This window comes from Aythya marila (assembly GCF_965140915.1).
Source record: "Aythya marila genome assembly, chromosome: 2".
Lineage (NCBI taxonomy): Eukaryota > Metazoa > Chordata > Aves > Anseriformes > Anatidae > Aythya > Aythya marila.
Window position 1 is genome coordinate 6,154,567 of NC_139043.1, and position 16,830 is coordinate 6,171,396.

The 16,830-nt window shown below is 38.7% G+C and overlaps 1 protein-coding gene across 5 annotated transcripts in view; it reads left to right on the top strand.

Moving 5' to 3' along the window:
- The window catches only part of LOC309874737 (sodium channel protein type 5 subunit alpha-like), a 206,962-nt gene that overhangs the window by 43,642 nt on the left and 146,490 nt on the right, over nucleotides 1-16,830 (top strand). For all 5 annotated transcript variants that reach the window (XM_082753223.1, XM_082753226.1, XM_082753222.1 and 2 more), the window contains 3 exons: nucleotides 3,523-3,613; nucleotides 7,234-7,362; nucleotides 11,144-11,235. In XM_082753223.1, the coding sequence (XP_082609349.1) occupies nucleotides 3,523-3,613; nucleotides 7,234-7,362; nucleotides 11,144-11,235 (312 nt within the window). The remainder of the gene's footprint in view (nucleotides 1-3,522; nucleotides 3,614-7,233; nucleotides 7,363-11,143; nucleotides 11,236-16,830) is intronic.

Consider the following 16,830-nt stretch of genomic DNA (forward strand, 5'->3'; position numbering starts at 1 on the left):
CTTTATTTTCCCTTGGGGCAAAAGTCAAAAAAGAGCATTAACAAATGGTACCCTGTCACGTAAGTGTCTGAAGCAACATCTTTTGCAGATGCCATATTTCCATTTCTAGGCACCAAATGTACCTCGAAGGCCAACAGTAGAACAGAGTAAAATCATCCTATATAGAAGCTGTGGGGGGTGACATTTCTTGGTTAAGTAGCTTTGTATGGAGTTCTTCTTCTGAGACTTCAGGCAAGATAGATCCTGTATGCTCACAGCTCATCCAACCAAGCATGGTTAGCCTAGTCATTCAGAAATACACCCTTCCAAAGGAAGTTATCCACAGGCTGACAGCCTCCTAGTAATGTGAATTATTTCAATTAACAACATACCCCTAAGCCTGTTCTAGGTATCTTTCTTCCTCTTCAGAGTCTAGGAGGCCTCATGAAAGGACCACAGTCCAGGAGGCTGCCAGAACCAGGCCCTGGCCCATTTCTGTCACAGGACTGTAGGTCTGCATCCCTTTGGTCTATATCGAATGCAGAACAGAAGGAATAGATGAGCACTTTTGCCTTCTTCATCATTACTGGCCATTAACATCTTTATTTACTATCTCATCCTATTAATAAGATTAAACCACTGTTAGCATTTCATTTATTCTGTATGCTTAATAGGCTCTTCTTAGTTCTTCTCGCCTGCAAGCTAAAAACTGTTCTGTGCTATCCCTGGTTTCTCCAAGCAGTTTGCTGTCTTGTATAAAATCCATGGCAATTGCTAGTTCCTTTTTTTTTTCCTTTTTTTTTCTTTTTTTTTTTTTTCTTCTTTTTTTGTATGTATAGGTATAGATAAGTGCTCTCAATTTGCTACTAATCCAGAATAGGTTTTTGGCCAAAATTATCTTCTTTGATGTGAGAATTATGAATTCTGTCCCATCTAAAAAGAAAAAAAAAATCCATAAGAATTCACAATTTGTGTTCATATTTTCTGCTTGCAACTTCTCTCCCATCTGATTTTACACACTTTCCTTGGTAAAGGAAAATGAGGCCTTGTGAAGTACCAATTATATGTACTATTGATTGGACCTAACCTTTGCTTGCCCATATTATATGTAATTTGGCAATGATCACTTAAAGAGCCACTAGTATTCGTTCTGCTAATTAACCATTATCTGTCATAATGAAGTCTAGAATAGAAATATGCTGTGTTTGACTCACTATCTTTGTGCTACAAGATAAATTTTATAACTTTTAGGAATTCTTTATACAGGCTGCATAATATCATTCTATAACTTCATATTGGAAATAAATGTCAGGTTCAATTTATTGCAGAAGGGATCCTGATGAGTAGCCTAGTATATTGGATTTGTGGTTCATAACAGAGTGTGTAACCCATTCTCCCTTTTGGAGTGCGTTAGCCATGTGTGTGATTCACGTCAACTCATGGATCAGTAGGCTTTCAAAAACTGGAATTAATAGCAGTTCTTTCAAAAAACTGGAATTAATAACAGTTCTAAGATAGGAACAGACAATGGTGGTAATGCAGATTGTATCTATTTCATCTCCTTTACTTACTCTGTCTTTTCTGAATAGATAATGATCACTGACTTTTTCTAATGTGAACAATTGCCTTAGATTTCAGATAGGAATACTAATTTTCATTCTGTAGGAATTTCTGTTTTCTCTTGCTTTTTACACAGACCTCTGACTTCGGTGCACAACCAACTAGAATGATTCTTTCTTTTCTGTTCTTTGAAGTTTTGAGCATGGTCATGAAACTCAGTTTGAATTGATAGTGCATTTGATGACCTGAAGCTGACCCCTTACATTTTCAACCTGTGTCATCCTGTACATTCTCTTTGGTGTCCAAATAAGAAGGTGATGACACCTGCCAATAAGTGAGCTTTGGGAAAGCTGTTAGATTCAGCTTACACCACTAGGAAACAGGGACGTATATATCTGATTGGTGAGCCAAAAATGTTTTTTATAGAGGAATTTCCCTGCTTGTAATTGTACTGATGGATAGCTGTTGTTTGGCATGACCTGAAGATACCACTCTGATATATTATTATTACTTTCACAACATTTCACTGCTGTTGAAAAAGTAATCCAATGTTTCCTACACTAGCTGCAGTTTACAACCTAAATTTTGTTAACCAGATAGACACTACTTTCAGGGACGTATCTCAGGCTGACTTGAGAAAATGAGTCTAGAAATCAGATATTCTTCCCTGTACTTCAGCAGGAGGTGTCGGCCCCGTAAGTGGAAAATGTTTGTGAGATGAGCAGTCCCTCTGAGTTCAATTACAGCTCTCTGCAATGGCACAGGGGAATATGTGAGTTGGTTACTACCAATTTAACCTTGCAGTGGCTTATGGGGCCCATCAGAAAACATTCCACTCTGTACTCAGCAGAGATTTTGGATCTGTGAAAAGACGGCTTTTATGCAAACATTTCAGGACATACCTTTTTAAATGATATCCTTTGATCACTATTCTTGTATATTACCACCCATGGGACTGGTAAAGAGATAAAACCAGAAAACTTTATTTTTTTTTTTCCAAAAGAAGGCAGTAGAAAGTTACATATGGATGCTACCGTCTCTGAGAAGGGTCCCAACCCATTGACTGAATTGTAGGCTGTTTTACTTCTGTTCATTTTAAGTCATTCTTTAAATTTTCTCAATTTCTCCAGGAGCATGGGATACATTATTTATGCAAGAAATTCCCATCATGCTTTGTCTTTTTTTTTTTTTTTTAACAAAAAGTAGCATGTGCTTTTAGGAGAGCAGCTCAGTGAACTATGTTTTGAATTTCAGGAATTTGATTTGATTTTTTTTTAATTTATTCTTTTTATTTATTATTTATTTATTTTATGGCCTCGGCGTAGCAGCTAAGTGCTAAGACTATACACTTGAGAGATTCATTTTAGCCTCCTGTTAGGGAAGCTGGTGCATCATCAGAGGCAGTCAGCTTTGCAGCCCAAGACAGTGTATTTTCCACCCTGGTTTGCAGACTAAGACTTGAAATTAATGCTCTGAAACTCGTGATAGCTTTTGGTGAAACTGTGTACTGAATGCAAGACCTCAAGCTCATTAGAGAGATTAGAGAGATTGGATATACAACTTTCCCTACTGCCTGAGAAAAGTTTCAGGATGCAAAATAAAATCAGAATTTGCAGAGACAGGTTTTTCAGTATGTACTTACATGAGACTAATCCCTCTTTTCATGCAAAGTTGTGCACCTATGCACATTGTCATCTGACCAGCACAGCTGTAAATTTGGGGTATTGTATTTTCAGAAGACTGCAGAGTCAGTGTTTGTTTACTGTATGAAGTATGCATAAAAAATGTAAGCAATGGAAAAAAACAGGAGAGAGTCCCCTGTTTTTTCTGTGTTTCTATAATTACATTTTCCCTTATGTAATTGCAAACAAATGTCTACAGTGTTTTTTAAACATCTTGGAAATTATAAGTGAGCTGTCACATTTTGTATGAAATGATAAAAATTTATAACGTATGCATTGTTTTCCTTAATTCAGCTATTTACATTGTTCAGTATGTTTATTATGTGCACTATTTTAACTAATTGTGTGTTCATGGCACAATCAGAGACTCCACCATGGAATAAATACGTTGAGTAAGTATCCTGGCTGCTTTACAACTTCCCCATCCTTATCTTGTCCTTCCTCTTCCATTTGTTACATCCTTTTCATCTTGTTTGCTGTTGTCTAATTTCTTTCCAGTAATACTGACCATAGTATCTGTCCTGACAAAATGTTTTGCCAGGTGTTTGTTGCCCGTGAAAACTCCCTTAGTAAGTAAGCTAACAATTTTCAGTCTTCCAAGCTCATACTTACTGCTAAATGCACCTGCTATGCTACATCGGAATGAGATCACTTATGATGAGAACTCCATTCAAAACTGGCCGGCCTTCCACAGTTCCATGCAAGAGATTCAATTGCTGGACATGTTAAGATAGGCTGATGGATTTTATGTTAAATTATTTCAGAAAATACTCCCACGATGTAGTTAGTTCTGTCCTTAAACTGGAATTGGAAACACAAGTTTCCTTCAGACCGATTGCATCATGAGAAGTATTTCCCAGTAATCATTGGTGGACTTATCTTACGAGCAAGCATAAAATTATTTCGGAACACTTTTATCAGCATTCCTGTCTTTTTAGCTTGCCAAGTCCTCAGAAAAAAAAAAAAATAGCAAAAGTGTCACTTGAAGTCCTTTTTATTTTTTTCTAGAATGAATTTTAAAAGGGGCTAACGGGCTTCAGAAAGCCCATTTCATTTCTTTAAGTTGCTTTAAAATACTCCTTTTAGAAAGAGATACCAGATGCACAAGCTAATCAACCTACAGTGCATTAAACAATTATTTTGGCTCATTGAACCAATCAGAACACACTTTTTATTTTTGACTGACATATGATAAACACAACCATCTGCTGTTCCATAGCCTGGTGGTTGGTTTACTCAGGGCTGTGAGGAAAGGCAGTAAATGCCCTTATTTTAGGTTTCATAAAATCATGCAGGGCACATCTTCTAGGCCATAAATTACTAATTATAGGCAGCACTGAACCAAATATTTCATCTGATCACAGTAACATCCTAATCCCAGGATGTTTCATGTATTTCTGTGCACTGTACTACCCTCAAGTATGTCTGTGACTTTCCTTTTCCCCTGATGTTGTCCTTTCCTCGTTGAAAACTGTCACACAGTACCATGCCCATGGTGTATGCAGCTGAAACATGGACATCTCATCCACGTGAGTCAAAATTTGGTCAGTGGGTCTACGGCTTGGAATTTGAACATTCTGAAGGAAAATATCAAAGTGTTTGTTGGGTCTTCCTTAGGCAGCAAAATGTGGATGATGTTATCAGTACATTGAGCAGGGCATGCAAGAAGCGTAGGGCATAATTGCAAATGGAATCATGCAGCATGGAGTAAAACCTTTCCCTTCCATGTTTCCCCCTCTACTGTGTCCCCTCATACCTCTCAGCTTTTTCTCCTCAAATTAAGAGAATGAAATCAAAACCAAATAGTTTTGTGGAACAAAATAATCCAATGAACTTTAATTCAAATTAATTAATATTGGATTTGGAACAGATACATTTAATTCATTTTTTCTGCTGTTCACAAGGGATGCACGAGCACAAGAGCAACATTGTGCAAATATTTGTCTTAGTATCCTCCTTTAAAACAGAATAAATACTTACTATTTTGGAAAAAAAAAAAAAAAAAAAAAAAAGAAAAAAAAAATCAATTCCATTTACCACCACTAAAAACTTTGAAAAATGCTGACTTCTATTGTTAAAGAAGCTGTTCGGTTGCTGGAGGACTTTGCCCAATGCATTTAGAATTTGATGATGATTATACAATCAATTAAACCATCTGACATGCTGAATAAATACAAGTGCTTTATCATTTTAATGAGCTTATGTACTGTTAACTATTTTTTTTGGTTCTTTCCCTGTGTTTTCTGCATGTATTACTGAATACACATGCTTTAAAGAGATTCACATGGGTGACCTATATTTGTAATATCAGAACAAAACTAAATACGAGCCATGAAGAGTTGGATACAGGATAATGCTTAGGTGTGTGGTCAAAAAGGAGATGTTAGAAACATTTTACATGCACTGCTGCACAAAAACAGCCCTGCTTATCTCCATTTTAAGCTGAAGCACACCGGGGATTTATAGTATGTGTAACTAACTCTACTGTGTGACAGGATGACAGGAGGGCATGAGATTTGCCTCCGCTTGTAAATGTGCACAGTTGCAGATCAGGGAAATACAACTAAGAGAAAATATTTCCTCATTTCCTTTTATGAATAATGCAGTTCTTCCATATATTACCACCTTTAATTGCTTACAGTTTTTGGTTTTTTGTTTGTTTGTTTGTTTTCCCCCTCCACTAAACAGGAATGCCAACTCTTCTAGGGTTGTTTTGTTTTTTGATGACATCGTTGCAGTTACTGATGTTTAGGAACTGAACAGAAAACTCAAGCCAGTGTTTCCAGTGCAAGCCCTAACATTATGGTTTATGAAATTTATGTTATCACAGAATCACAGAATCACAGAATTTCTAGGTTGGAAGAGACCTCAAGATCATCGAGTCCAACCTCTGACCTAACGCTAGCAGTCCCCACTAAACCATATCCCTATATATATGTATATATTTATATATATGTCAGACTCATGAGAATGAGAACTCTGCTTTAGTTTCATCTGTATCTTCATCTGGGGAAAAAAGTGTAGGGAATACTAGTGGTGGATATTAAGCATTTATTATTTTTATTAAGATAGGACCTAGAATACCAAGTCCCATTGGGCTAGATGTCTCAGGTAGAAACATATTAAAAAGGAGGTGTTGTATGCCCTGAAGTATGTCTCTGTTGGTAGTTAGAGCCCCAGATGGATACCAATCTGAGTGTTATAAATCAGATACGTTGCTGCCCTCCACAGAGAATTTGCTAAATATTATTACAAGTATTATCTTTATTGTGAAAGGTAAGATGTATGTTCTATCCAGTATCATTACAGTGAAGAGACTGTTGGTAATAAACAATGTACAGTAGTATGGGAAAAAAGACCCTCGTGTCTCTTACTGTCAAGCAGGTCAAAATTGCTGCGTTTAGTATTGGGGCAGGGCTTGATTTGCTCTTTTTTAGTGAGGACATTCTGCTGTTGTTTGATTCTGAGGGTTGAGTGATTCATCACAGATAGTGAAAGGGGGGAATTTGAAGGGGGAATGCCCTTTTAGCTAAGAAAACTAAGTGGCATTATTTTTTAACTTCTGTCCTTCAAAATGGCCTGGGCAGGAAGAGATGAGAGGTGTGAATGGACCAACCATTGTCCTTCGAATATGAGAAACAACAAGGAATGCTGCATAATCCATTCCTCTTTCATTGGCGACTGTAGGCAGAGCTTCAAAAGCACAGCTTAGCAGCGTAGCGTTCATGCTTGACATAACGAGCAAGAATTCATCAGGGTACGCCCTGTGGTGAAACTTATCTTCATCCTGTGGCTGTCATGAGTGCTTTCCCATTTCTTACACGTCCCCTGGTCCACTCATGACGTTGCTTACACCCAGCCCCAGTGCCACAGCCATGACCCACATGAGCAAGCCCAAAAAGGTGGGCAGGAGGGTCTCATGTGAGTAGGACTGGGCTGAGTGTGCCTCTGCCATTCTCTCCCTCAACTGCTTGCTAATGCTCTTGCTTATCTTGGACACTTTATTCCCCAGGTACACTTTCACTGGCATTTACACTTTTGAGTCATTGATAAAAATATTGGCAAGAGGATTTTGCATGACAGAATTCACCTTCCTTCGAGATCCATGGAACTGGCTGGATTTCAGTGTTATTGTTATGGCGTAAGTAGCACTCCCTTATATTTTTTGAGACAGTAGTGTGCAATAGTTATTTTTTAAAAAATTATCTAGCTGTCCTCTTTTTTATTTTTCCACTTAATTGTACTAAAAAATGAGAAAATTCTCACTATATTAGGATGGACTTTGTTTTCCTGAGTGGTTTCAGAGCAAGAAGTCGGAGGAATCCTCTGTTTTGTTCTGTCAATTCACTAGACTGTTTTAGAGAAATTATTTACATTTGATCTGAACTCCTGGGCCCATGCTATTTGAATGGAAACAAAATTGGGAAAAAATACTCAACCCAAACTTAGTTCAAACAGCAGTAAGGGCCACTGAACTCAGTGGTGGGGTTCAGGGATCAGGACTAATATTCTTAGTAATATTTAGCAGAAGAACAACACAAAGACATGTGAAACCTACGTGGACTTAATTGGGAAGATTCCCATTTATTTTAGTAGGTCAGCCCAGGGCCAGATTCTGGTATCTGTTACTACCTTCCTGTGGTTTTGGCTGAACTGGCATCTGGCCATTGTGATAAGCATTTCAAAAAATGCAAGGCAGGTGGGGAGGAGCTTTTGGCAGTCAGCACACACTAGGTATTTTTCTCAGCTAAATCTTTCCTCAAGCAGTGTGATTCTTTTGCAACATTTACAGACAGGACAGAGCAACCAGTGTCGCCAGCACACTGTCCTGTCCATTGGATACTGTAATTGATGCAGGGAGTTGAACTTTAGGGTTCTGAATTCTTCATGACTTGGAGAGCTTCAGTGCATGGGTTCCCAGTATTCTAGAAGGAAGGAAGCTTTTGACAGTAAGGTAGAAATGAGCAGAGAAAAAAGGATAAAAAAGAAGCAACTTGCAGCCTTGACAGTGCATGACACTGTCATGACAGTGCTCTTCCTTGTCTTCTCAGCTCGGGTGGAGGTTGGGTGTCATCCCCCAGCTCTGCAGAACTCCTCTGGGAGCATCTCAGTGACTGTCACCAAAATCAGAGTCTAAGCAGTCAATGCAGACAAGGTCTGGATATCCCTTAAATTATGGCCTGATCACCTTTAGAGGGTTGGCATTTATACAGTTGAATTAAAATATGCACAAACCTTAAGGTGGACTATTGCCCAATTTATTAAGAGATTACACTTCTTTTTTTCTTTTCTGATTCTTCTCAACTTGAATGGCCAGCGAGTTCTCTGGCCCTAGGAATTGTAAAATTTTCCCTGAGACTTATTTGACCTCAGTTTTTTGTTTCCAAGTTACATTTAAATTTTCTATCTAAATGATATTCCATCTCTTAGTTGGAAGGTCCCCATAACAGGGTTGCCTGAGAAAAACTAAGCTCAACATCAAATTATTGCAATGATTGCTCGCTTCAGAAGTGGCAGTTGATCCTGTTGCTTCTTACTTTAAGGCAGTAACATTAACAATTTTGGAATAGAAAGGAAAGATTTGAAATTCTGGAACAGAAAAGAAGGAATTTATACTTATAGCTAGATGCAAGCGTTTTCTTCAGCCCATAAGGAGCAGGGAAAGAGTTAAAAGTGACTGCAATATGATCGTCATATGTACAATGAAACCTGCTTCCCAAGTATGCAACCAGCAGCTAGCACAAAGCATTGGATAATGGACTCTATTCTGATACGATTTATCCTTCATATAAATTCAATTTGCAAGCAATTTAAAGTGAGATTGATTATACAGGTAACTGTGGTGTTGTTTTTGCTTGCAGCTAGTGGTATTTCTGTATCTGGAAACAAAAACAGCATGGGATGGAGAGCCTGATAAGGGGCCATGAGATTTAGATGGGCCAAGGGTTTTGAGCTAACTGAAAATGTGATTGTTTCACTGGTGGATGTTACAGTGGAATGACCATCAGTTACTGCAGAGCTATTGCAGAATTACTTCCTACCTCCTCTTTGGGGCAGAAATTGCACAGATTGGGTCACAGGGAGTAGCTTTTAATAGCACGCTAGAGATTAAGTGACGCCACAGGTCTCCAGGGCTTTTCTCCCACCCTGTGCTAGCAGAGAGCCATGGCTTCTGACCCTCTGTGGGACCATGGATGGCTTCAGGGGAATTTATGAAACTGCCCTGTTTAGATCACTGTTTCCTAAACAAGTGAGTGCTTTCCAGAATGAGGAGGGAGAAGCTGCTCTAACTGTGTTGGAAAATGTCCTGCCAAAATTTTAAAGACAATAATCAATTTCCTTGCTAAACAGAAAACTTGGAGTGGGAACTCCAGTTGCTTCTCACTTCCCATTACAGAGGAACTGAACTGCTGCAATTCCATCCAAGAAATGGTCAAAATAAATATTAATTGACTGTTGTGAACAAGCAGCAGTAGTATTTGTTTAATATGTTTGTGCATATAGTATTATTTTGTTTGTACAAATCTTTGGTGAGAAAAATCATATTCCCATCCTGTTGCTTCTCCCCAAATTATTTTTTCCACCCTTGCATGCTGCAGAAGAGTTTGGGAGAGAAGCACTGGGTAAACCTGGTGAGGAATTACTGGACAGGTAAATGCCAGACTTCCCTGTAAGACTATGCAGAGGAGAAGCAATATTTCTCTTCCAGGCCATAACCTGGGTTAGCAGATATGAAGAGGATGCTTTGTCCTCTCCCAGAGGCTTTTGCACAAAGTCCATTTTAGCAGGCTTTGTAAAATAGTCAGGTGAGTTTTATCCTTAACATGTGAAAACAAAAGCCTCCAAAAAGTAGAATATGTAAATGTAAATATCAATACAAAAGGGTCCAAGAGCTGTTTGGTTGAGAAGATACAATGGTGATTTTGATTGTATTGCATACTGGGGAAATAATTTTGCAAAACAATGATAAACCCGAGCTCATGCTGTAACTGGCCCTCCTGGGAGCATTTTGCTTGGCTGTTCCACGGGTCTCTGTGATGACCAAAATAGACACGTCAGTGAATAGCTGGGATTGGTATTTTAATCATAAATAGATTTTAGTAGGATTGCAATTATATTCATTCAAAAGCCATCTTCCAGCAGCCAAAGGGCATGGATTTGATGTGTAAAACAAAATAAAGTTTTAAGCGTCTCTTGAAACCAACATCTGCTTTACCATGCAGTACATTGTACAATAAATGACCCAGTGGAAATATTTGCACTGATACTTTCCCATGTTGTCCTATATGTAGCTTGCAGATGCTATTATATGAAATTACTTGGGTATTTGAAGCTTTTATTTTTATTTTTAAGAGCAGCAAAACAATTCTTAATGTTTTCTATAATGTAAAGAATGTTTGTTAAAATACATGATGGAAAAATCTTTGTATTATTTGTTGCTGAACAGCAAGATAACAAAGTTCATCCGGTAGTTTTAAAGAACTGATGCCTATTAGATAAGCTTAATAGTTCAAGAAATATTTGCAATAATGTGTACTATGAAAAACCCAGGATGTATGGCATCAAAGAGCAGCCTGAAAAGTGGATGCACCTCTCATTCGGATGCGTTCGCTCCTGCTATGTATGAATGCATTCTTCATTCAGACAAGTCTCATACTCTATTGTATAATTCCAAATAACTGTGACTTAATTCTACAGGTATGTAGGAGAATTTGTGAATGTAGGCAGTGTTTCACCTCTTCGGACTTTCAGGGTATTGAGAGCTTTAAAAACTATTTCAGTAATCCCAGGTAAGAAGCCCTGATCCTTACATTTTGGCTCTCAGCTACAAGTGATTCTTTCTCTGTCTCTCTTTGTCCCCTTGACTGTTGTTTTCTGCTGGTGTTTTGTCATTGTCTGTGTGTGACTTTCCCTTGTTACAGATACATAACTGAATTTGTGGACCTGGGCAATGTCTCAGCCTTGCGAACGTTCAGAGTACTGCGGGCGCTGAAAACAATCTCAGTCATTTCAGGTGAAAACCAGGTTAAACACTCCGGCTGCAGTTAAAGCCTACATGCCATTTCCAGTAGTAAACGCAGTAAATAAGAGTGACTTAACCATAGATACTGATCAGGAAATGGAGGAATGTAGGGAATGTGACCTGTCAATAGAATACCTTTGTCTGATATATTTCCCAATACCATTTTTGTGGGCAGGAGGAATTAGAGTGCTTCCAAAAGTACAGACCTCACTAAAACGAGTGCTGCTATAAGAAATGCCGTATACAGTGGCTCGTGAATCACAGACACAAAGTGCTCATTCATGAACTGTATGAGAATGGCAATGAAACTCTTTTAAAGTCTTCAGATATTGATTTTAAAAATGGAAGGTTAATGACCTCAAGATGCGTATTTGTGTTTAAGAGCACATCGATAGAGGAATCTAAATCTGTGCTATGAGCTGAGGTTTCAAGACTGCAAGCACAGATAGCCTAATTTGTTCTGGTGTTTATCTATTTGCATGTGATAGAAACAGTGTTTAAATTTCTGACCCTGAATTGATCAGAAAAAATCCATCATTGATTTTGTCAGATTCAGCTTTTCACCAAATCACATCTTCTTACATTTTAAAGACTATGATTCCAACCCCCCAGTCCTTGCTGAAGAAAAATAACAGTGTTTTTGTACAGGCCAGGTAGTGAAAGAAGCTTTTTTTCATGGCTTGTGATCTATTTTATTTCTGTTTCTTAAAATAATAAGTTTTTTTGTTTGTTTGTTTAGTAATTTATGCAGGTATGAGTCCACTTAGGACTAACTGTATGACAATAAATTCTTGCCAAGCATTATCTATGGACAGGTCTCATTCAGCCTCAGTGTTTAACATCTCCAACCTGCATGGCAAGGTAGAGAAGGTAGCAAAAACCGTGCATGGTAGATCCTCTTGGTGATAATCCTGAACAGATGTTGGCAATTACGTGTCAAAAATATTCATAATGTTGAGAAAATTGCTCAGATTCTCACGCACAGCTCTTTAAAGTTAGAATGGTTTTGCCATCCACCATGGTATACACACCTGCATTAAAACATAAATGTAAACAAATGCCACAGCATAAACTTTTAGGGGCTTGTATTACAACTAATTACAAACACTCACAGGAGGTATAAACTAAAAATGGAAATTCTTGAATTAAGAGATTAAGGAAACATATATAAGAGTCCAGGGCTTACTCCATCATTCCAACATTTAAGTTTTGAAATCAGTGAAATTATTGAAAAATCAAGCTACTTTTCATTGAAAAGGCATGGAAGTCAAAATATAGCTTTAAAGAATAAATATATTAGGTCTTACATACTTAATTATTAGGTCTACTATTTCCTAAAATTGATTCTTGTCTTAATTCTTGTCTGTAATTTTAAAAGGAAAAAAATTAGCAGAGAGGTTTTGTAAAGTTTCTTTAACTGGATTTCCATTGTGAAAGTGTTTTTGCTTGGGAAAGCTTTAGCTGAACAGCAAGTTGAGCAGTTTTACAGATCATGTGGAATGGTAGTGGCTAATCAAAAAGAAAAGCAGAGTTTCTTAGCTTCCTTTGCTAGTGATTTGAAGGCTAACTTGGAGGGACAGACATCTCCAGGGGACACTTTTCACTTTTCATCATGTCTCGATCTTGTGCTTTTTCAGAGCAGGGCCTGTCAATTTTGCTCAGTTATATATATAGCAATTTTCTGTTGTTCTGTATTTTGTTTTACATAGAATGATAAATTGTGTGTTTTTCAGTTAAAAAAAGGAGTATAGAGATTCAAAAAAGTTTATTTTGAAATTCACCAAGCACTTCAGTCATACTGAGTGCTAAGTTGTTCCATTTGTTGGTTAAAGAAAAAGAAATAAAAAAAGATGAGGAGTATTATTTATTAGAGTGATACATGGTAACTCACATTTCCTTTTAGTTTTTCTTTCTGCCTATTTGATTAGTCTTTTGATAACTGCATTTTTAGATACTAGTAACTGAATTATTTGCTGACATAACTGCATTAAGATATGCAAATAAAATATCTGGCCCTTAAATTTTATTGTCAAGATTACCTGTGCCCTGAGAATGTTTTAATTCCAGATGCAGGGAGCTACAAATTGCTAAGGATGACTTAGCTACCTGTAAAATGCAGCTGTATTTTTTGTTCATTTTTTTTTTAAGTTAATAGATAATTTCAGAGGAATCAGTTCATTTATTTCCATTAGGCATGCATTTAAAAAGAAACATTGGGCATGATATGAGCCTCCATGATAGATGGAGGGTCTGGAGCCCAGGACAGGGACCTGTTGGAGTGAGTCCAGAGCAGGCTATGAGGATGCTCAGAGGCTGGAGCACCTCTGCTGGGGAGCCAGGCTGAGGGAGTTGGGGTTGTTCAGCCTGGAGAGGATAAGACTCCAGGGAGACCTCCCAGTGGCCTGGCAGGGCCTAAAGGGGGCTGCAGGAGAGCTGGGGAGGGACTCTTGGGCAGAGGTGAAGTGATAGGACAAGGGGAAATGGCTTTAAAAGATGGTAGGTTTAGGTTAGATACAAGGAGGAAATTCTTTCCTTTGAGGATGGTGAAACACTGGCACAGGTTGCCCAGAGAAGTTGTAGATGCTCCATCCCTAGAAGTGTTTAAGGTCAAGCTGGATGGGGCTTTGAACAACCTGATTTAGTGGGAGGGGTCCCTGCCCATGGCAGGGGTGTGGAGCCAGTTGGTCCTTAAGGTCCCATCCAACCCAAACCATTCTATGGCACTGTGTTTACTTGGAGATCAATCTGAGTTTTTAATGATAACATAAGCTCATGCTGGGATAAAATATTGTTCTACAATAGGCTTAACAAGGAAGAGATGATGAACACTAATATTTTCCATGAGATTTTTGAGTTCAACCTCTAGAGAGAACAGAAAAAAAAGGTTATTTTTTTCTGTCTTTTATATCTTAGGAAAAGAACACTGTAATGTGCTCTCCTTTGCAAATATCTAAGCCTTTCCTCAATAAAATTGATCACGCTTCTCTATCAAGTAGTTATGTTTGTACAAACGTACTTGGGCTCAGCATGCTCGGTGAAATTGCTTACTGAAAGTAACAGGCCAAGTCCTCCACGGTGTAAGGCTTCTGTCCAGCAAAGCACTTAGAGGCTGGTTTTCAAAGGCATTCCGCTTCACTTGAAATCAATGAGTTTCACTATTGACTCCAGAGGGAGTCAGTAAAACTAACAATTAGTGCTTTTAAAAATCTCACCTACCTCTAATGCCTTGCTCTAAGTGCGCGAGCAGGCACAGGGACGTTTAGGGGACGTGGACTCATAGGATTCAAAAAGATCTCCTGAACTCTTGGAGTCCATTCCTCGGCCCTAGCCTGTGTTTATGCAACTCATGATCTTCCTAAAAAGTCTGTTCTAGCACCTCATTACCTTTACGTTTGCTCTAGGAGGAGGGTTTCAGATCCAGATTCAGCAACCCAAATGTTAGCGTCTAGCAGTAAAGCTGTGTGCTTCCTGCTCAGTGGAGTCCTGGGGCTACATCTCTGGGGCTTGCTGTCACGCTGGCATCTCCTGTGGGTCCTGTCTCTGAATCCAGACCCACAACCACCCTCATCCTCTCTTGGTGCATTATCAGCTCATCATTTTTAACCCTACAGCCACTGTATAAGACATCAGGTCAGTGCCTTACACTCTGTGGCAGCCATTAACATGCCCAAAGACCTTCATGGATCCCCTCAATTTCCCCTTTCCTGTATTAAGCACACACATTTCTTTCTGTTTTCCAGTTTTCCAAGATATCGGGGAAAACAAGCTTTCTGCAGTAGCTGGGTATCTGTTTATCTAGACTCATTAAAGAAAATGTTTTTAATTTCTTCATACATCCCTTATGTTCAGGTTCTTAGAAATAGTGAACGTTCTCTGCATGGGAGCATAAAACCTTTAACTCTCAGTGATTTTATTTATTAATTAGCATCTTGCACATTGCCATGGCAACTAGATTCATTCGTTTTCATCCTAGATAGGAACCATGATCAGCTTGTAGGACAACCCACTGATGTTACTCATTTGTCTCCCGTCACCGGTGTACCCAAATCCCAGAGTACTCAACAGGAACCTTTCCTGTGACTAAAGAGGACTCTAATTATAATTTATCTGCAAGGAAATCACCAATGTTTTTGTGATAACTAAGAACTGAGGTAATTTAAAGCCCTCGGGTACACCCTTCTATGCCCCAGCATTGAGAGCCTGAAAAATGCAGGCCATGGTCATCATCAGGATTTTATGAAGTACCCATATCCAGAGAAGCTCTGCTGCTCTTTCTAGAACAAGCGTGCACATCACGAACATTTCACATCAAATGACAGGATACAGGCGAAAGGTGACCTCATAGAAAATTGGGCCAAGGCACTTCGGGGCCTGATCCAGCTCCCATTTAAGTTAGTGTGAGTCTAAAGGCTATAAATAGTGCCGTGAATGTTATCCAGTACTTTACTGATAGCCAGAACAAAGCTTGGAGTGCAAGAATTAAGGCTGTGTGGAGGAGACTGACTGTTGTTCACTGCTTGAATCTCACAGAAGTCCCCCTACAGAAGGACAAATTTCATCCTTATGATGGGTAAATCACTTCACTCAAGAAGTAGATATCTCAGAGGTGAAACATTTGCACCTTCCTTGCAGACTGGCCTGACAGTCACATCTTCGTACAAGGATGGTCTACAGAAATGCTGACAACCATTCAAGTTTGCCAACGGGGTATTAAATTCTTAGCTGCTGTTCATGACTGATGACAAAATATGTTCATCATGAGTAGTGACAAAATTTGTTCATAGAGAGCGAAATCTCTCCCTACATGCAAATGATTCACGCAGACAAGGCACATGCACATCTCTTGGTGCAAGTCACACTCTCTGGTTCCGTTTTTGCCTTTTTTTCCCCACTGGTTTCCAAACTGTGCATGTAAGTGTCTGATGTTCTGTAGGTGATTGCCAACATCTGGTATGGATGTCATACTGAATTATGCTAATACTCTCACATCTCAAAGGAGGAATGGATGGTGCTGTGGGATCTTGCCATTTCTCATTGTTTGGTGTTGCTTGCATTTTCTATGGTTTCTGATTTGCATTTGAAAACTGATTATTTGATTAACCTCTGAATGTGTTAATTTCTACCAGTATTAACAGGAATGTTTGGGCCAAATCCTTCTTGCTTTCTGCAGATGTCAGGCTGCCTGTACAGCCCTCATTCCACTGATTTTGGATGCTCTGGTGTTACTCATGTCACGCAAGCAGGATTTGGCCCAGAAGTGTGGAAAGAATTCAGTGATTCAGGAGACCACTGTACCGATTATTCCATAAAGAGTAATCCACAGCGCCATACTCATTAACAGGTGTAGACGTTACTCAGCTTTGGATCAGCTCCTCAGTTTTTGCTGCATGCTGCCTGTTGGTGTTTGACTTGCAAGAATTAAGTAAATGCCTTTAATGCCCCATAAATAGAATCTTCTATTATGCTATATTGCAATGCTCTCATTGGCACTATTTCAAAGAAGGATTATTTATCTAGAAGATTTAACAGTGCTCTAAATTTGAATACATCTACCATTGCTTTTACAAAACACAGGAATTGATTCAG